General features: G+C 62.0%; 2 protein-coding genes across 2 annotated transcripts; both read right to left on the bottom strand.

Annotated features, from left to right (window-relative positions):
* Nucleotides 1-2238: 2238 nt before the first annotated feature.
* On the bottom strand, nucleotides 2239-7671 carry LIN7B (lin-7 homolog B, crumbs cell polarity complex component). Its single transcript, XM_029073448.2, has 6 exons — nucleotides 7588-7671; nucleotides 6698-6816; nucleotides 6487-6558; nucleotides 5868-6077; nucleotides 4622-4785; nucleotides 2239-2414 (listed from the first exon to the last, which is right to left on the bottom strand). The coding sequence occupies exons 1-6, from the start codon at nucleotides 7622-7624 to the stop codon at nucleotides 2393-2395; spliced, it is 624 nt and encodes a 207-aa protein (XP_028929281.1). The 5' UTR covers nucleotides 7625-7671; the 3' UTR covers nucleotides 2239-2392.
* Nucleotides 7672-9515: 1844 nt separating this feature from the next.
* SNRNP70 (small nuclear ribonucleoprotein U1 subunit 70) lies at nucleotides 9516-19608 on the bottom strand. Its single transcript, XM_029073439.2, has 10 exons — nucleotides 19512-19608; nucleotides 18398-18554; nucleotides 15781-15843; nucleotides 15603-15657; nucleotides 15242-15306; nucleotides 14978-15040; nucleotides 14638-14719; nucleotides 11225-11326; nucleotides 10409-10496; nucleotides 9516-10282 (listed from the first exon to the last, which is right to left on the bottom strand). The coding sequence occupies exons 2-10, from the start codon at nucleotides 18542-18544 to the stop codon at nucleotides 9646-9648; spliced, it is 1302 nt and encodes a 433-aa protein (XP_028929272.1). The 5' UTR covers nucleotides 18545-18554; nucleotides 19512-19608; the 3' UTR covers nucleotides 9516-9645.
* Nucleotides 19609-20034: the final 426 nt, after the last annotated feature.

Raw genomic sequence — 20034 nt, 5'->3', positions numbered from 1 at the left:
GCAGGGAGGGGCGGGCGGGCGCGCCCCCCGCCCCGGGCTCACGGCCCTCGCCTCTCGCCTGCCCCCGCCTCCCCGGGCCGGGGACCGTCCGTCTCCCCGCCTTCGCCGCTCTCTCTCCCTCCCTCCGTTTGGGGGCCTCCGTCTCTCCGCTCCCGCGTCTCGTGGTCTCCGCCTCTCGCCGTCTCCGTCCCGATATCCCCCCCCCACCCCCCACCCCAAATTAAACCTCGGCCCCCCGCCCCCACTCTCCCCTCCCCGCGGCTTCGTTTCCTTTTCCGAGGCCTCGGACGCCAGCGGTCGAGGCGTCAGCAGCCCCCCCGCCCCCGACACCCACCTCTTTCCCTCCCGTCTTCCCCCCCCCGGTTTTCCCCCCCCCCCAAAAAAAGGAAAAACCCCTCCCTCTTCCCACCCCGGCTCCCCCGCTCTCCCCGGCCGCACCGGCCCCTTTAAAAGCCCCCTGACGGACGGCGCCCTCCGGCCAATGGGACGCGCCGTTGGGGCGGCCGGGCGGCGGAGCCCCGCCCCCCCGGGGAGCCGGGACGGGGAGCCAATGGCAGGGCGGGGAGGAGGGCGGGGGGCGGCGGCGGCGGCCAATCGGCGTCCGGCTCGGGGGCGGGGCCCCGCTTGGGATGATGTCATCCGGCCGACGGGTCCCGGCCCCGAGGCGGGTGGGGGCGGGGGGAGGGGGCGGAGGCCGGGGAAGCGGGGCGGCCCAAGCGCGCCGTGGGGATGCCGGACCTGGGGGGCGGGGAGGGGGTCGGGGCGGGAGGAGGTGGCAACCCCCGCTCCCGCCCCCGCCCCCGCCCCCGCATCTCTTGCAGTGTCACAGCGCGCTCACGCAGCACGCCGGTGGCCGCCGCCGGTGCCCGTCTTGCCCCAGCGCGCGTGCTCCGTGCCCGCCGTCCAGGGTCCGGCCTACAGCCCGGGGGAGGGTCTCGGCCCGTTGCATTCGCTGCGATCCTCGTTGCCCCTCCCGCCCCGGCCCCAGGATAGATTAGCCTCTCAATCTCCCCCAGCGGTCTCTCTCCATCAGCCTCTTCCCCCTTCGGCCTCTCTCTTCCTCAGTCTCCCCTGCAGTGTCTACCCCTCGACCTCCCCCTTCAGGGTCTCTCCCCTCAATCTCACCTCCCCCCTCAGTCTCTCCCCCTTCGATCTCTCTCCATCAACCTCTTCCCCTGCCGTTCTCCCCCTTCAGCCTCTCTCCCCCTCACTCTCCCCTTCAGTCTCTCCCCCCTCAATCTCCCCCTTAATTTCTCACCTCCGGTCTCTCCCCCATCAGTCTCTCTCCATCAACCTCTTCCCCCCCAAACCAATCTCCCCTTCAGCCTCTCCTCCTCAGTCTCCCCTTCAGTCTCTCCCTCATCAGTCTCTCTCCATCAACCTCTTCCCCCCATTCTCCCCCTTCAGTCTCTTCTCCTCAGTCTCTCCTTCTGTCTCTGCCCCCTCGGTCTCTCGCCATCAACCTCTTCCCACGTCATTCTCCCCCTTCAGTCCCTCTTCCTCAGTTTCCCCTTCAGCCTCTCCCCTCTCAATCTCTCCGCCCAACCTCCCCCTCGGTCTCTCTCCCTCAATTTCTCACCTTCAATCTCTCCCTCAACCCCTTTCCCTCAACAATCTCTCCTTCCGTCTCTCTTCCTCAGTCTCCCCCTTCAGTCTCTACCCTGCAGCCTCTCCCCCCTCAGTCTCCCTCAATTTCTCCCCCTTAGTCTCCCCTTCAATCTCTCTCCCCCACTCTTTCCCCCTTCAGTCTCTCTCCCTCAGTCTCCTCCCACTGTCTCCCTATCTCCCTGTCCCCCCCATTGTCACCCCTGCCACCTCGCTGCCCCTTCTCGCCCAGCATCTGGGGCTTTGCAGCACTACGTGGCTTCTGCAAGCCGCCCAAACCCAGACGGCCCCTTCACGTTTCCTGCCACGTAGGTCTCCCAGGCTTGCCACCGTCCCTCTGCCCCAACCCTAAGAACCGAGGGTCAACCCTCTGCAAATACCGCTGGCAGTTCGTCCCGCTTTCTGGACCCTATGTCTATTTCAAGCACTTAGTACGGTGCTCTGCACAAAGTAAGCACTCAATAAAAACGACTGAATGAACGAATGAATGAGACTCTCAAGCAGGTGATTCTCCCTGCCATTCCCCGCAACCCCCAGAGAGAGAGGTCTCCTTCCCACCCACGCACGCCGGCCCCTCGCCAAAGGCCAGTCTGGGGAGGGACGCACGCGGGACAGAGACTCAGAGAGACGAGGTGAGGGTCAGAAAGGAGTTTAAATAAGGGAGGAGAGGAGCGGGATGGGGAGGGAGAGACAGAACAAAGTTCAGGCTCGGGAGAGCACTGAGGCCTCTGATCTCCAGACACACAGCGCACGGCTGGACTGACTCCCGTCGACTCCAGAGGGACCCTTACCCTCGGGACTCCAGAGAGCTGGGGAACAGAAGGAAAGAGGGTGTGGGTTAGCGAGGAGACGGGGCAGGGATCGGAAATAGGTTACAGTCTGGGAATATTCTGGAGTAATGATAATAATGGTACTTGTAAGGCCTTTACTTGGTGCCGGGTACCGTACAAGCGCTGGGGTGATGACAAGCAAATCGGCTTGCACAAAGTCTCTGTCTCACATGGGGCTCACAATCTCAATCCCCGTTTTCCAGATGAGGGAATTGAGGCCCAGGGAAGTGAAGTGATTTGCCCAAGGTCACACAGCAGACAAGTGGCGGAGCCGGCATTAGAACCCATGACCTTCTGAGTCCCAAACCCGAGCTCTATCCACTAGGCCATGCTGCTTCTCTGGAGTACGACAGAAGTTTGGAGTGGCCACCCGTAGACATCTCCTCTAGACTGCAAGCTCACTGTGAGCAGGGAACGTGTCTGCCAACTCTGATGTGTTGTACTCTCCCAGGCGCTTAGTACGATGCTCTGCACATAGTAAGCACTCGAGCGATACGATTGATCGCTTTTCACTCCCTCCCCCTCCCATCCAAGCCCCACTCCTCCCTGTTGCATCCCAGGAAATACAGGTCAACAGAAATAGATAATTTCCTTGTGAGGAGTGGGAGTCAGATGGGTTGTACCACTGGACCACTCTGCATGGAGGGGGATCAGTTTGGCTTAGTGGAAAGAAGAGCAGGGGCTTGGGAGTCAGAGGTCATGGGTTCTAATTCTGGGTCCTCCACTTACCAGCTGTGACTTTGGACAAGTCACTTAACTGCTCTGTGACTCAGTTATCTCATCTGTCAAATAGGGATTAAGACTGTGAGCCCCACGTGGGACAACCTGACGACACTGTATCTACCCCAGCATTTAGAACAGTGCTCGGCACATTGTAAGCGATTAACAAATACCATTATGAGAAGCAGTGTGGGTTAGTGGAAAGAGCATGGGCTTGGGAGTCAGAGGACGTGGGTTCCAATCCCGGCTCCACCATTTGTCTGCTCTGTGATCTTGGGCAAGTCACTTTAACTTCTCTGTGCCTCAGTTACCTCATCTGTAAAATGGGGATTAAAAGTGTGAGCCCCACGTAGGACAGTCTGATTACTCTGTGTCTATCTGAGTGCTTAGAACAGTCCTTGGCACATAGTAAGCACTTAACAAATATCATAATTGTTATTGTTATTAGATGGGGTATACCACTGGGCTGCTGTATACGGGGGCTGGGGGGGATCCCAAGGGTCCTGGCAAACCTCCCACCCCTTGGCCATTGGTGAATACACCTTTGGGCCCAGTAGGTGCACGACACTGGAAAAATTTGGTTGGTGTCTTGAGGGAGAGATCTGGTCCTCGTTGGGTCTAGGGCTCCCAAAGCAGAGGCTGAGTCTGGACTGACGTCCAGGGGCCTCTCGACGCCCCCTCCACCTGCCCAGCCACATGTCCACCCCTCTGTAGTGAACACTAATTTGATCCTGATAGATGAAACTAGAGCCCCCAGGCTTGGGAATCAGAGGACTGGAGTTCCAATCCCAACTCTGCCACGTGCCTGCTGTGTGACCTTGGGCAAGTCACTTAACTGCTCTGTGCCTCGGTTGCTTCGTCTATAAAATGGGGAGTCAGTATATGTTCTCCTTCCCTCTTAGACTGTGAGCCCCGTGTGGGACAGGGACTATGTCCAACCTGATTAACGTGTATCTACTCCAGTGCTTAGCACAGAGTAAGTGCTTAACAGACTCCACCATTATTACTATTATCAAAATTAGGGTTCTGATTCCAGGGTTGGAGCTGGGCTGGCTCACTGGGTTCTGGGGAAGGATTTAGGGGTCAGAGTCCTTTCTTCAGTATTTGTTAAGCGCTTACTATGTACCGGGCACTGTAGTAAACCCGGGGGTAGATACGAGCTAATCAGATTGGACACAGTCCATGTCCGACATGGGACTCCCAGCTGTAATCCCCATTTTATAGATGAGGTCACTGAGGTACAGAGCAGTGAAGTGACTCGCCCAAGGTCACCCAGCAGACAAGTGGCGGAGCCGGGGTTAGAACCCTGCTCCTCTGGCTCCCAGGCCCGGGCTCTTTCCGCTAGGCCACGCTGCTTCTCTTTGAGAGCCTTGTCCAGCATTTTCGACCGGGACTATTCACCATCACCGAGGTCCGGTCTGGTCCCGGGCGGCGGATGGACGTAGAGAAATCAGGAGGCCACTCACGAATAGCTGTGATGTTGCTGGCGGCGGCGGGCGGAGCGCATCTTCTCGAAGCGAGCCTCCATCTCCTCCAGGACCCGCGGGGTGTATCGTACCACCAGCTTCACCGTGCCCTGGGCAGCCTTCAGCAGCTCCACGGCCTTCTCGTGCTGCTCCCCTTCCACGCTCTGCGGGGGGTGGGGGTCCCGGGGGCTGTAAGCCTGCTCCTCCGCAGCCCCCGCAGCTTTCTCCCACCCCTCTCCCCACCGTGCAACACCCCCCGGTAGTCTTCCTTCTCCAGCGCCTGAGATGGCTGGCCAGAGAACTTGCCCCTTTAGTCTTTCCTCTCCTCTCCGCAAGGGAAGAAGTTTCTCCTTCGCTATTCTGACCTCTTCCCTTCGCCCTGGACCAAATAGTATCTGTTAAGCACTTACTATATGCCAGACACTGTACTGGGGTAGAGCCAAGCTAATCACGTTGAACAGTCCCTGTCCCACGTGGGGCTCACGGTCTTAATCCCCGTCTTACGGAAGAGGTAACTGAGGCACAGAGAAGTTAAGTGACTTAGTTCAGGTCACACAGCAGGAAAGTGGTAGCGCTGAGATTAGAACCCAGGTCCTCTGACTCCCAGTCCCGTGCTCTTTGCACTAGGCCACGCTTCTTCTCTAGCAGGGAGTGAAGACGTCTTCTCCTCTATAGCTCCCTACCTCCTCCTCTCCTCAGGTCGGGCAAGAGAGAATCAGTGTGGCCTTGTGGAAAGAGCCCAGGCCTGGGAGTCAGAGCACCTACGTTCTATTCCGAGTTCCATCACTTATCTGCTGTGTGAACTGGGGCAAGTCACTTAATTTTTCTGTGCCTCAGTTCCCTCATCTGTAAAATGGGGTCTAAGACTGTAAGTCCAAAGTGGTACAGGGACTGCGTCCAACCCGATTTCCTCGTTTCTACCCCAGTGCTTAGTACAGTGCCTGGCACGTAGTAAGCGCTTAAAAAATACCTCAATTATTATTATCTGCTGTGTGACCTTGGGTAATTCACCTAGCTTCTCCGTGCCTCAGTTTCCTCATCTGTAAAATGGGGATTCAAGACCCACTCTCCCTCACACTTGGACCATAAGCTCCACGGGGGACAGGGACTGTTTCCGACCCGACGATCTTGCATCGATCCCAGCGCTTAGTCTAGGTTGGGGCAAGTACTAAGTGATTATGATGATGATTATTATTAATAATAACAAAAGCCCGCTCCTCGGCCTCCCATCCACGGTCGAGCTCACCACGCCGTTGACGGAGAGCAGCTGGTCCCCCCGCTTGAGTCCGCCGTGGCGGTCGGCCACGCCGCTGGGGATGACGCGGGAGATGTAGATGGGGGAGTTCTGCTCCTTCCCCCCCATGATGTTGAAGCCCAGACCCTCCTCCGTCTTGGGCAGCTCCACCACCCGAGGGTGCGCGTGGCCCTCGCTGGCCGCGAACGCCGCCACGGTGGCCTGTGGGGGCGGACGGAGGACGGGCTGAGGTCGGACGTCCGAGGTGGCCGCCCGCCCGGGGGCCCGGGAGGGGAACCCGTCCGCCGGCCCGCCGGCGGGTCGAGGACGGGTGGGGTGGGGAGAGGGGCAGCAGGGCGGGCACCGCCGGGTAAGGGGCGGGGGCGACGGTCGCAGGGCGCCCCAGGGGCCGGCAGCACACTGCGGTAAGGGGGGGACCGGGGTAGCCTCGGGAGAGGGAGGGCGGTGGTCCCACGGCCCTCCGGGGACCGACGGGACGCCGCGGTAAGGGGGGACTGGGGTAGACCCGCGGGAGGACTTTCCGGGGTCAGGAGGGTCAGGTGCTGGCCGGGGCGGAGGCCGGGGCGGAGGCCGGGGGACCCTACGGGGTCGGGGAGAGGGGAGGGGGCACCTTGGCCGTGGCGTGGGCCCGGATCTCGGCGCTGCCCGTGATGTCCAGCGTGTCATAGAGCTGCTCGTAGACCTGGGGAGCCAATCGACCGATCGATCCATCCATCAGTCCACCGTGGCCAGGCGGGAGCCCCCGGGTTGGGGGGAGGGGGCTCGTCCTCCCACCTCTGCCGTCCTCGGGGCCCCCCTCGCCCCCTCGCCCCCGGGCCCACCTCACGGATGGCGGAGCAGAAGCGGCTCTGCAGGACCCTCTGAAGCGCCTGCAGCTTCTGGGGCGGGAGCTCCCCGCTGCGCTGGAGCCGCTCCAGGAGCTCCACGGCCCGGGACACGTCTGCGGGGGACAGACGGACACCCGGGCGGAGATGGGGCGGCCCGAGGACCACCCGGGGCCGTCGGGAGACGGTGGGATTCGATCGGGGAGCCGGGGTCGGGGGTCGGGGGTCGAGGGGAGACAAGGACGGAGGGGGAGGCTCAGGGGGTCCGGGGCCGCCCCTGCCTTCTGGGGGCTCGGAAGGACCGGCTCCTCCTCGGACGGACCCATCGAGCCGGGCAGGCCGCCGGGACCCACGGCTCCCACGGCTCCCACGGCCCCACAGGCACAAACGGACACGGACCGTCCGGACGCCGACACAGTCATCCCTCCTCCTCTTCCTCTATTCCTCCTCTCGTCCTTCTCCTCTCCTTCTCCTCCTCCTCTAGTCCTCCTCTCGTCCTTCTCCTCTATTCCTCCTCTCCTCCTCCTCTATTTCTCCTCTCCTTCTCCTCTATTCCTCTCCTCCTCCTCCTCCTCTACTTCTCCCCTTCCTCCTCCTCCTCTTCGTCCTCCCGCGCCCACACTCCGCTTCTCCCTCCGACTTCCGTGGCCCGGGCCCGGGAGAGAGCGGGAAACTGAGTCCGGAAGGCCGGATTGTGACTCGGCTCGGGACGGGCAGACGAGGGGTGGGCGATGGGGGGGCGGGGGGGCGGGGAAGGGCAAGAGGCGGCGCGGACTCCCGGGGGGCAGGGGCGGAAGGCGAAGGAGAGAGGTTTGAGCCGGAGGTCGAGGCCGCGGGCCTCCGGGGGTGGGTGTCGGGGCGATCCCGGGGGCCCGGCCCGGCCTTACCCCGCTCCAGCCCCAGCGGCTCCGCCAGCGCAGCCATGTCCGCGCCGCAGCCGAGGCTGCCGGGGCCCCGCCCGCCGGGGACACCGGGGAAGGGGGCGGGGAGGGAGAGGGGGGCGGGGAGGGAGAGGGGGGCGGGGCCTCCGGCCGGGACCCTCCCCGCCCCCTGGACCAGAGGGGATGGAGCCGCCCCCGGCCCGCTCGGGCTCTCCGGGCTCCCCGGCCCCGCTCGGGCTCCCCCTGCCGGTGGCGGCGCCTCCCCCCTCCCGGGCTCCTCCCCCGTCCCACACTGACTTACCTCGGGCTCCCCCTGCTGGTCGCGGCTCCTCCCGACAGGCGCCTCCCCCGTCCCGCGCTCCTTCTGCACGAGGACTCCCCCGCCCCGAGCTTACTTACCTCGCGCTCCCCCTGCTGGCCGCGGCGCCTCCCCCCTCCCGGGCTCCTTCTGCACGAGGATCCCCCCGCCCCACACTTACTTACCTCGAGCTCCCCCTGCTGGTCGCTGCGCCTCCCAACAGGTGCCGTCCCGGGCTCCCTCGGCGCGAAGACTCCCCCTCCCCACGCTTACCTCGGGCTCCCCCTGCTGGTCTCACCTCCTGCCTTCATTCATTCATTCATTCATTCGTTCATTCATTCATTCACTCACTCGTTCATTCATTCATTCAATGGTATTAATTGAGCGCTTACTAGGTGCAGAGCACCGGACTAAGCGCTTGGAATATAATAATGTTGGTATTTGTTAAGCGCTTACTATGTGCAGAGCACTGTTCTAAACATTCCCATTTGACAGATGAGGGAACCGAGGCACAGAGAAGTGACTTGCCCACAGTCACACATCTGACAAGTGGTGGAGCGGGGATATATGATTCGAACACAGATAGAGACCATCCCTGCCCCGTGACGGGCTCACAGTCCAATTCCCTTGTGTCTACCCCAGCGTTTAGAACAGTGCTCTGCACATAGTAAGCACTTAAATACCAACATTATTATTATTATTATTATTAATTGGGGGAGACCGAGGGACAGAAACAAGACCACTAAATCACGATAAAGAAAATGAAGGGGATGGACACCTCATCAACAAAATAAATAGGGTGATAAAATTCAGTCTACAAAGGCCAACCTCCGAGTTCCCTCTGCACGAGGACGCCCCCGCCCCATGCTTACCTCTGGCTCTCCCTGCTGGTAATAATGTTGGTATTTGTTAAGCCCTTACTACGTGCAGAGCACTGTTCTAAGCGCTGGGGCAGATACAGGGTAATCAGGTTGTCCCCCATGGGGCTCACAGTCTTAATCCCCATTTCACAGATGAGGCACCGAGAAGGGACTTGCCCAGTCACACAGCTGTGGCGGAGTGTGGATTAGAACGTATGACCTCTGACTCCTAAACCCGTGCTCTTTCCAGAGCCACGCTGCTTCTCTGCCACCCCTGGTTTCTCCCTCTATGCTCCTTCTGGATATGTCCCCACTGATCCCTTCGATCATATTTATTGAGAACTTACTATGTACAGAGCACTGCTCTAGGCCCTGGGGTGGAAACAAGGTTATCAAGTGGTCCCACACGACGCTCACCACCTTACTCCCCCCTTTTGCAGGCGAGGTAACAGTCACAGAGAAGTTAAGTGACGTGCCCAGGGTCACCCAGCAAGTACACGGGCTGGAGTAGGAGAGCCGCAAGGTGACGGAGGAGGGGGCGAGGGGATTAAGCCCGAACCCCTCCCCGTCCCCGGCGCTCCCCGGCGCCCCCCGCGGGCCCAGGGCACTCGCTTCCAAATCCTGCCTCCGGTCCGGGACCAGGTTCCCACCTCCGTGCATCCCCCAGCTTCCCCCTTCGGCACGTTCAGGGTCCCGGAACCGGCTAAGAAAGAGGGCCCTCATCGGAGACGAGTGTGTAAACATGGAAACAATTTTATTGAAGGGGGGGGGGGGGGGGGTCTGGGACGTGCGGGGGGGTGTCCGCCCCTGCTGCCAGCAGGTCCCGCACGGAGGGCAGGGGACACAACCACGCACGCCTGGGGAAGGGGTGGGGGGGGGGGAGGGGGAAAGGAAAGAGCGCGGCCCTCACTCGGGGGCCGCCTCCATCAGGTAGCCATTCTCGGGGGCCAGGTAGCCGTCCCCGGCCTCACCCTCCATGTACAGGTCTCGGCCCCCGTCCGGGCCCAGGCCCTCCAGCCCGTTGTCCTGGCCCCCTCCACCCCCCCGGCCCTCGTCTCCGCGTCGCTCCCCACCCCCCCGCTCCCCGCGCTTGTGCTCCCGGTCCCGGTCCCGATCCCGCTCGCGGTCCCGCCGCCGCTCCCGCTCGCCCCGGTGGCTCCGGCGCCGGTCCCTGTCCCGCTCCCGCTCCCGGCCCTTCTCCTCCAGGCCGTCCGCCCCGTCGGGCCCCGGCTCCCCCAGCATCTCATCCGGGGGCCCGTCTCCGGGCTCGGGGGGCTCCAGCCCCTCCCCGGGCCCCCCCCGCGGCTCCTCCTTGCGCTCGCGGTCCCGGTCCCGGCGGGCCCGCTCCCGGCTGCGGCTGCTGCGCCGCTTGCGCTCGCGGTCCTTGTCCTTGCTGCGCTCCCGGGAACGTCGCCGCTCCTCCTTGTCCCGGCTGCGCGAACGCCGCCGCCGCTCCCGAGACCGCGACCGCCGGCGCTCCCGCTCCTTGTCCCGCTCCCGGCTCCGCTCTCGCCGCTCACGTTCTCGTTCCCGGTCCCGGTCCCTGAGGGGAGAGAGGGAGGGTCAGCCGGTGGGAGGGAAGGAGCGAGAGAGCGAGAGAAGCGAGAGATGCCCCGTCTCCCCTCCCCAGCCCCCTACCAATGCAACCTCCCCCCGGGCCGTCACCCACCTCTCGTCGTAGCGGGACGTGTCGTCACGGCCCGAGTGCCGGATGTTGACGTCAGCCCCGCCGCGTCGGGTGCCGCCCAGCCCTCCTCCTGTGGAGAGCACGGACGGGGGGCTTGTCAGGACCCCTCTCCCGAGGCCCCGGGCCCCACTCTGGAGGGAGAGTGGGACCTCCACACCACCCTCCAACACCTGCCACCCACGCTCTCACTGCTGCCCCAGCCCCAGACCCCGCCGAAGGCCAAACCACCCCCAGCCAAGCTGGTGAACGGAAAGACGACCGAGGGACTTCGGCCCGCCAGTGGTCAGCACGTGGTCTGCCCCACCAGCCTGGGACAAGAAAGCAAGCTCCCAGGGAACACAGCGTGAGTCGGTGGAAAGAGCCCAGGCTTGGGAGTCAGAGGTCCAGGGTTTTAATCCCGGCTCTGCCTCTTATCAGCTGTGTGACTGCGGGCATGCCACGGCACTTCTCTGTGCCTCAGTTACCTCATCTGCTAAATGGGGATGAAGACCGTAAGCCCCACGTGGGACAACCTGGCTCCCCTGCATCAACCCCAGAGCTTAGCACGGTGCTTGGCATATAGTAAACGCTTAACAAATACCATCATTATTATTAATATAATAGACTCTAAGACACTAGACCATAAGCTCACTGTGGGCAGGGAACGTGTCTGTTTCCTGGTCCGTTGTACTTTCCCGAGCGCTTACTACACTCCCAACTACTGCTACGCCCACAGTAAGCGCTCAATAAATACAACCGACCGGAGAGGGGCAGAAGACAGGAGGGCCAGGGGGAACGAGGGGGAAGGTCCCGGCTCACCTAGCCTCCGGGGCCGCCAACCCTTGACCGTGCGGCCTCGCTCCACATCCACCAGCACTCGCCGCCCGTCGATCTTCTTGCCGTCCGCGTGCTTGTATGCCGCTGCAACAGAAGGGGGGGGCCCCCCGGGTGGAGGGAGGGGGCGCAGCGCTCAGGCCCGGGCCCGGGACCCCGGTGCCCACACCCCCACCGTCCCGTGACACGCACACACACCACCAGCGAGCCAGCCGCCTCAGTCAGACATCCCCCTCCTGACCGCTCCGCTCCCCGCTGCGGGGGAGAGGGTGGGCCTGCTCCATCCGAGCCAGCGCTTGTGGGCGCCCTCGCCCTGGCCCCAGGGCGCGCCACCTCCCCCGGCCCCTGCCGATGGAGCAGACCCCCGCCCCGCACAGGCAGAGGACGCGGCTGCAAAGAGACAGAGGTTACTGCACGTCTGCTCCTGGGAGGGAAGGAGGGAGGGAGGGAGAAGAGGGAGGGGGCTGGGAGAGCGGAACTCCCGGTCTCCCCCCCCCGCTCACGGGGAGACCCTCCCGACTCATGCACCCCCACATGAGGCAGCCCCAGCCCCTCACAATGCGTTGAGTAGGCGTGGAGTTTTGAGGGAAGGGGATCTCAGAATAGAAACAAGGGGGAGGGGGGGAGAAAAAAGGAGACAGGCAAACTCTTGACAGAGAGACTGCTGGTGAGGGAGGTGAGGGAAGCCAAGGATGCTAGGAAATCCGGGTCAAAGGCCCAGGGCTCCCAAAGGGACCCAGGGCTCCCAAAGGGACCCAGGGGCACAGCTGGTGGGTGGGGAGGATGGGTGAAGTGGCGGCGCTGGGGAGATGGGGGGGGCCGGGGGAGGCTCCCGCTGCTGCTCAATTCCCTACCTTACCTGAGGGCAGCAGCAGGCTGGGGGCTTCGAGCACCCTCAGACTGACCCCCCGCCCCAGCCCGCAGAGGGAGGGCGGGGCGGAAACAGCGCAAGCAACGGCCAGGTGACCCCACCAACGGCTACCGGCACAGCCTGGGCCAGTCTCCAACGGGGGGAGGGGGGCTCTGCCACGGCCACCGCCTCCTCCCCTCCTCCACCCGCCCCGGGACGGGCTCGGCCATCCCCCGAAACTCCGAACGCAACCGGTCCCACCCGCTCCGCCTCCTCCCGCAGCCCCCGAAAAAACACCAGAGGAAGAAAAGAGCTGGGATTTACCGGTGCTGGACCTGCTGGGCGTCCGGACCGAGCGGGGCAGGCTCGGGATCCCGTGGGGCTCGGCGAAGCCGCAGACTTCCCGGGGGGGGCATAGGGCAGCTTACCTGGAGCCCTTGACCTTACCTGCACCCTCGCGCGCGGCCCCCTCACCCACCACCGGGAGGGCAGCTACACTACGGGACGGGACAACGGGACGAGGGGGAGCAGGGACGAGGCACCCACTCTCGTGGGGGCCCGACCCTCTGGGGCCGTCCTGCCTGGAGGCAGGGGGGAGGGAACGAGTTGTAAAAACCAAAAAAACCAAAACCAAAAACAGAAGGGGGCGAAAAAAAGCTCTCAGAGCCCAAGGCCCCGGGGAGCCACCCGGCCCGCCCCCACGCCCCCAGCCCCACGGCCTCTGCCTCGGCTGCCCTAGCCAACTTCGTCCTGGATTCCGGGCTTGGGGGATCTCTCTGGGGCGGGGGGCCCAGGGCCCCCCTGGGACAACAGACGGGGACACCCTCTCCCCTCAGGCGCCGAAGACCCCGTTCGAACAGGGTCCGTGAGACCCACAAGCAGAGCCCGGATCGGGTGTGACGCCAGCTTAAGCCGCGCACGCACGTGCACCGCATTTCTCACGCGCTCCTCCCTTTCTCTCTCTCTGGCGCTCGCGCTCTCTCTCAGACTGCAGAGGATTGAGGACGGCACGACCAGAGGCAACACCCCCACCCCACTAAACCCCAGCTCCACGCAACGGGGCATTCGGCCAGAGTGGGGATGGGGAGGGCGGGAGAGATTTACTGCTGGATGAGGGCGGGCGGGTCCGGCCCCACCGTGCGCTCCGCGCCTCAGTCGAGGGGACGGGGGTGGGACCGGGTCTCCCCAAAGCCCCCGCCCATCCGGCAACGGCACCACTTGGGGTGCCGCTCTCCATCAGAGCGGCCATCGGCCGGGCAGCTCGGTGAACTCCTCCCACAACTCTCAGCCAAAGATCGGAACAGGCCTAATCTCACACCAACCCCCTTCCCTCCTTCCCGGAAAGCCCTGTGGTCCGTCCACACCTAGCATGGAGAGGACAGGTAAGTGTGCGGGCGTGTGTGTGAGGGTGTGTGTTTGCGTGGGAGGGGGCGGCCAGGGAGCTTTAGAGGTGGGGGGGAGTTTTGTAATTGGAAGGGAGGGGGGCCTCTTGGCCCCCCCCCCACCTGGCTAGCAACGCAGCCCCTTCCCCCATCCCTGCCACGTGGGGAGGGGGCCTGGGAGACGCGGGGAGCGGGGAGAGAGCGGGGGGTGGGGGAGAGGGGGCGGGGAGAGGGATGGGGCAGAGAGGGGGAGACGACTAGACTGTGTGGCTGAGCTGGCCTGGTTGTCTGTGCTGTCTGGACTGGTGTGCATTTTGCTGTGCGTGCTTACCCATCATACAAACCCTTATACCAACCATATAATGAGATGTTGTATAGGGAGCATAAGCATCAGCTGCAAGCCAGACCGGGGCAAAAGCCAGCCTCAAAGTGGCTGCAGTGGCAACAAGAACATACAATTAATACGCGCCCCTCGGGAACCCACTTCACGTCAACGGCTTTCTTGCTTGCTTTTTTTTTTTTTCTCACAAGACTCAGTCTCTTTACGTCAAAGTGACAAATAAATAAGAGGGCCGGACACACGTGCCCGCGTGCGCTCACACACACACACACACGGCACACACACGACTGCCACCCCCCCGACACCCCCCACGCGGGCCTCCCGCCCCCCTCCAACCTGTCGGGAGGACAACCGGCCGCCACCCCCGGCCCCGTCAAGGGGAGGGTCTACGAAGGGGGCGGGGGAGGGGTGGCCGGGAGAGGACGCGCCGGCCCCCCGGCGCCCAGAGCGGAGAGGGAGGGGACGGAACCCCGGCCCCCCGCCGCCAGCTCTCCGGGGAGGGCTGCGAGGGGATAGACGCTGGGGTACCATGGTGCCCACTGCCACGTCTCCCGCCTCCGGCTCCCCTGGCACTCGAGTGTGTTACTTACCTGGGTCCCGGCAGCCCGGGCGCACACACACACACGGAGGGGGTAGTTTGGATTTACATTTATATATAAAAACAAAAAAATAAATAAGAAACACAGAAGGGGTAAAAACCAAAAAAAAAATAAAAAAAAAAGGAGAGCAAAGAGGCTTGTGGAGCAGTGGAGGTGTGGGAAGGGAGCCGAGGAAGAGGAGGAAGAGGAGGAGGAGGAGGAGGAGGGCAGGGGGCGGGCAGACTTACAATGCATGTCCCGTTCGTGCTCGTACTCGATGAATGCGTAGCCCCGCGGCTTCCCTGAACGCTTGCTGTACACCATGTGTATCTGGGGGAGAAGGGGAGGTTCAGGGGGACCGGAGGCCGGCTTCAGGGGGGCTCGCTGCTGCCCACCACCATCACAGGCCAATGTAAGAGGCGGGAGATCAGGGGTGAGTCGGCTGGGGAAGTGGACAGGGAAACTGCGCCCAGAGCATGATAGCATCTCTCGGGGAAGGTCACGCTGGGGGACAGCCACGGTGACCTCCGACCCCTCTTTTCTCCTAGGGCCGAGTTTCCCGGGAGCTCCGTCTCAAGTCCAACCTACCCTCTTGATGGGCCCGTACACTTCAAACTCTCTCCGGAGCTTGGACTCTGTCGTGTCGTAGTTCTGCAGAAATAAAAAGCAAAGGTGGGGTGGGGAGGGGGACAGTGGGTCGACGGGGAAGGTCCGCTCACTCGCCTGCACTAAGGACCCCCGCCGGGTCCCTAGCCTGGGAACACGGGAGCGGAGGTAACGGGAAGAGGCCGAGGCTCTCCGCCAGGCCAGGATGACCACCCGACCGGGCAGCGGGCTCGGGAGAACACTCACCACTCGGGCCACAAAGAGGGTCTTGAAGGCATCGCCCTGGGCATTGGAGTCATTGTGCGGGTCCCCTGGGGGGCATAACCGGAAGGGGGGAGAGGTTAAGTTGGGGCAGCCGAGGGAGTCCAGGGGCTGGGGCAGAGATGGCCCTTGAAAGGGTCGGGGACTTTGCTCCCGCATGACCGTGGGAGGACCCTCCCTCCAGCCCCCCACCACACAAGACTCTCTCCGAGCCGGAGAGGACGGAGGCCCCACGCAAAGATGGAGGAGACGAGGAGATGGAGAAGACCGAGAAGACAAAGACACAGAGGAGACAGAGAAGAGGCCCAGTCTCCCACATGTTAACCAACAGTCCCTGTGGACTTACACATTTTCAGTTCTGTCTCCACCTCCTGCTGCCGCCGCTCGATCTTCTCTCGTCTCTGCGGGCAGAGGAAGACCGTGAGGGTCTACCAGCCCTCGCTCCAACCCGCAAGGCCCAAGGGATGCCCAGGCCCCCCGCCGCCCTTCTGGGACTGCTAGACCAGAGTTGGGGGACGACGTACCTTTCTCTCCATGCGTTCCTCCCGGGTCTCTGCTCGGGTCGGTGGGGGGGCATCGCGAGGGTCCTGGGAATGAGGGAATGATAAGGTTGGGGAGATGGGTGCTTCCCCCCGCCCACCACGACCCCTGGCCACTGCCTTAGATTCCATCCAAGAGAAATGGGAAGCCCCTCGGGAGAGGGTCGGGGGGAGGGGTTAAGAAGGGCCCCTGGAGATTAAGTCTCAGGCCTGTGCTCTACAGGATTATTGAGGCTAGGAGGGCTGGACTGAAATCCCGTCAGGGTTTGACACACTGGAGTCGGCCTCAGTATGCCTTCTGGGCTCAATCTGGGAAGAAAGAACCAAAGATTTGGCCTGTCTTCACTCTACGTCCTCTTCTTCTCAGCTGGACACCCTTGCGAGGAAGGGGGGGTGAAGAGAGAGGGGGGTCCTGGAGGGATCCTCTGGGAGAAACAATTGCCGCTCCCTTTCCCCGTAGCAGCCCCTCTGGCACTACCTTTAAAGTCCCGACTCCTCGGCTCGGGTTGGCCTTCGCCTAAGATTTTTCTCTCCGAGCTGCTCCTCTCTCATCTCACTGGCCTGAGGCATCCTTTCTGCCTCACCAGACCACATCCACCGCGACCAACAAGACGAAAGATCCGTTCCAACTGGGCTTCCCGCCACACACACATCTACCTCTGCAGTTGTGAGCGGCTCTCGGTTGCTTTTGTTCCTGTGGATGTTCTGCTGTACCCCTCTACCATCTGCTCGTCTGCATCCATCCTGGTCTCCCTTACATCCCCAGCTCTTTCCCTCTCTACCCCTCCCCAAGTTAACAGCCTCCCCTGGCCCGGAGTAGACAACGAGTGTCGCTGATGGCCTCAGGACGGAAGGGCGGGGAGAAAAATCAGAATGGGAACCTCCGTCCTTCTTCGGAGATCTTTTCGCAAAAGAGGAGGGAGGCTCCCTGGGGAGCAGGCTGGCCTGGAGCCCGGGGAAGAGCCGAGGAACTAGGGGCCCACATGCTTTCCTTCCCTGGGTTTGTCAATCAGTCGTATTTCTTTGAGCGTTTACTGTGTGCAGAGCACTGTACTGAGCTCTTATGCAAGTATGATATAACAATATAACAGACCTTCCCTGCCCACAGTGGGTTTTTATGGGAAATGACGAAGAGAATAAGACACCCTCTGCTGCCTCTCCCTGTCGCCTCTGGGGATGACCGGGCAGCGGAGCCTAAGCCTGCCGTTAAAGATTTCATCACCTAATAACAACAAGAATATCTGACTCGGCTTCCTCGTGTGAGAGGCCCGTCGAGTAGACTGCCCTTGCTCTCAAGGAGCTCACCGGTCAGCTGGGCAAGGACTGCATTGCCGGAAAGGAAGAAATGGAAGAAAAAGGGCAACCTCCAACCCCAGCCACCTCCCTCCCACCTCACTAATCTCCCACTAGGGCCAGTCCACACACTTTGCTCCTCTAATGCCGACTTACTCCCCGGACCTCGATCTTATCTGTTTTGCTCTCAACCCCTTGCCCAGGTCCTCCCTCTCATCTAAAACTCCCTCCCCCTTAGTATCCGGCAGACCAACACTTCTCTCATCTCCAAGGCTCTACTAAAACCACATCTCCTCCTAGATGCCATCTCCAATTGACCGCTCTCTTTTTTTTATTGGTATTTGCTAAGTGCTTACTATGGGCCAGGTACTGTATAAGCACTGGGGTAGGTTCAAGACAATCAGGTTGGACACGGTCCATATCCCACATAGGCCTCACAATCTTAATCCCCATTTTACAGATGAGGTAACTGAGGCATGGAGAAGAGACTTGACCATGGTCACATAGCAGACAGTGGCAGGGCTGGGGTTAGAACCCAGGTCCTGACTCCTGGCCTGCACTCTTTCCACTAGGCCATACTGCTTCCACATTTCCCCACCCTACTCACCCTCCCTTCTGGGTCACCTACACTCTTGAGTCCATACCCCTTAAGCACCCCAACCTTAGCCCCACAGAATATACAAATCTTTATATTTTGCTGCCTGCTCTATCTGTAATTGACTTAAACTTTGACCTCCACTTCTAGTCTGTAAGCTCCCCGAGGGCGAGGATGGTCCCTACAAATTGTATCGTGAGGTACTCTCCCCAACGCGTAGCACAGCGCTCTGGAAACAATAAAGCACTTGATAAATACACCTTGCTGATTCCTTTTCCATTTGAAGAAAGCTACTTTCCTTGAGACCCATGCCTCGGTCTTCAAGCCTGCTGCTTGATATTCTCCTCCACTCCCAAGTCATTTCATCAGTCTCATCTTTCCTATTCACTCTTTGCTCCTGCTGCAGGCTTTTCTCCAAGCCCATTCCCAATTCCCCCTGCCAGTCCTGACCGACCTGACCTCAGAACTCAGTGTGGGTGTGAGTCGGTTCTCCTTCAGACTGGAAGCTTTTCCTCTAAACTGTCAGCTCATTATGGGCAGGGAACGTGTCCACTCTGGTTTGTTGTATTCTACTCTCCCAAGCGCTTAGTACAGTGGTCTGCACATGGTAAGCGCCCAATAAATACTACTGACTGATTCTGGGAATGCACATTCAAGCACCTGGTAGTTGGGGCCCGGTTCACCCCAGAGTCTCCCTCTCCCCGTCCTACTTACCTCAAACTCCCGGATATAGGGAGCAATACCACAGTAGGGCTGGTTGTGGTGCTTCTCGTGAGGCAATTTCTCCAGCGGGGGTAAGTAGGGAATAGGGTCACGGGGCGCAAAGAGCGCCAAGAGGTTGGGCGGCAGGAACTGTGTCATCTTGCCAAGTCTGTGAAAAAGTGGTGGGGAGAAAGTCTTGCTAGAGGAGGCGGGCTGATCTTATTCCCCTTTCATGGATCACTCGCTAACCCCACCGGGAAGTCGGGGTCAGGAATTCGGAGAACTATGGTGGGGGAACCTAAGGGGGTGAAGAAGGACAAGGTGGGTGGGGGATAGGGAAGAGACTGGGGGTGTCGCGCAGGGGGAGGACCGCCTCGGGCTTGGGAGTCAGAGGTCATGGGTTCTAATCCCAGCTCCGCCGCTCGCCAGCTGTGTGACTTGGGGCAAGTCCCTTCACGGCGCCCCAGTTCCCTCATCTGTAAAACAGGGATTCAAACCGTGAGCCCCAAGTGGGACGCCCTGATCACCTCGTATCCCCCCCCCCGCGCTTAGAACCGTGCTCGGCACATAGTAAGCGCTTGACAAATACCACCATTATCATGATTACGGAAAGCCCCGGTGGGGGAGCAACGGTGGGCCCTGGGGAGGAAGAGGAAGGGGCGGAGGGAAAGGAGGGGCGAAGGAGGGAAAGGTTGGAGGGGGGAAGGAGGCTGCGGGAATAGGAGAGAAAGGCTGGAGCCAAGCAGGGCTGGGGCGCCCGGGTGGATGGGCCCAGGGAAGCGGGGGCCGAGGGGGTTCTGGGCAGGAGGGCCTCGGGGCCATCTGAGTCGAGGGGTCCAGGATCAGCTAAGTGAAGCTAAGGGGGGCCCGGACCCCTGGGCGAGTCTAGAAAAGGGGCCAAAAGCCAGAGGTGCAGGGCCCTGAAGGATTCTGGGTACCAGGGGAGTCTCGGGGAGCCCTGCGCGCGAAGGCTTCTGGGAAGGGAGAGCCAGAGGCTTGGGGAGGCGAAGCGCGAGGAGCGGAACGGGGGGGGGGGCCGGGAAGGAGGAGGGGTCGGGGGGTCGGGTGAGGTGGGGCGTCCCGCAAGGCGGAGGGCCGGGGGGGGGGCGGGGAAGCTGAGACTCACCGGCCGCGCGGCGCCCCCTCGGCCTCGCTCTGACTCGGGGCTCGGAGCGCGCGCACAGGCCGAGCCGCACCACCCGCGCCCGCCCGAGGAGAGATCCCTCCGCCGCGACTCCCCCGCCCCCCCCCCCCCCCTCCGCTTCTGTCTTAACCGTCCCCTCCGCGGACCACTTCTCGCGAGATGTCCCGCGCCCGCCCCTCGTCACGAGAAGAGACGCGCGCGTGCGCATGACACCTCACGCCCAAGCGTCGTGTAACCCTCCGCCGTCCTCCCGCTAGAGAGGCCGACTCGCAAAGAGTCCCCCTCGGGGCTGATTGACCCTTCGCTCCCCAGCTCCGGGAACTCCAGTGAAGCGAGGCAGATCGGGGGGCAGGACGCCGGTGTTCTCCCCTCCCCCCGACCCTGTCCTCTCAGGGCCTCAGTTTACCTGCCTCTGCAATGGGGGCCGTGGTTAGGAGAACAATAACATTGTTCGTATTTGTTAAGCGCTGACTAGGTGCAGAGCACTGTTCTAAGCGCTGGGGTA

Source organism: Ornithorhynchus anatinus, chromosome 10, assembly GCF_004115215.2.
Source record: "Ornithorhynchus anatinus isolate Pmale09 chromosome 10, mOrnAna1.pri.v4, whole genome shotgun sequence".
NCBI classification, from domain to species: domain Eukaryota; kingdom Metazoa; phylum Chordata; class Mammalia; order Monotremata; family Ornithorhynchidae; genus Ornithorhynchus; species Ornithorhynchus anatinus.
Note: the sequence above shows the minus strand (reverse complement) of the source record. Positions and strands in the feature narration are given on the sequence as shown.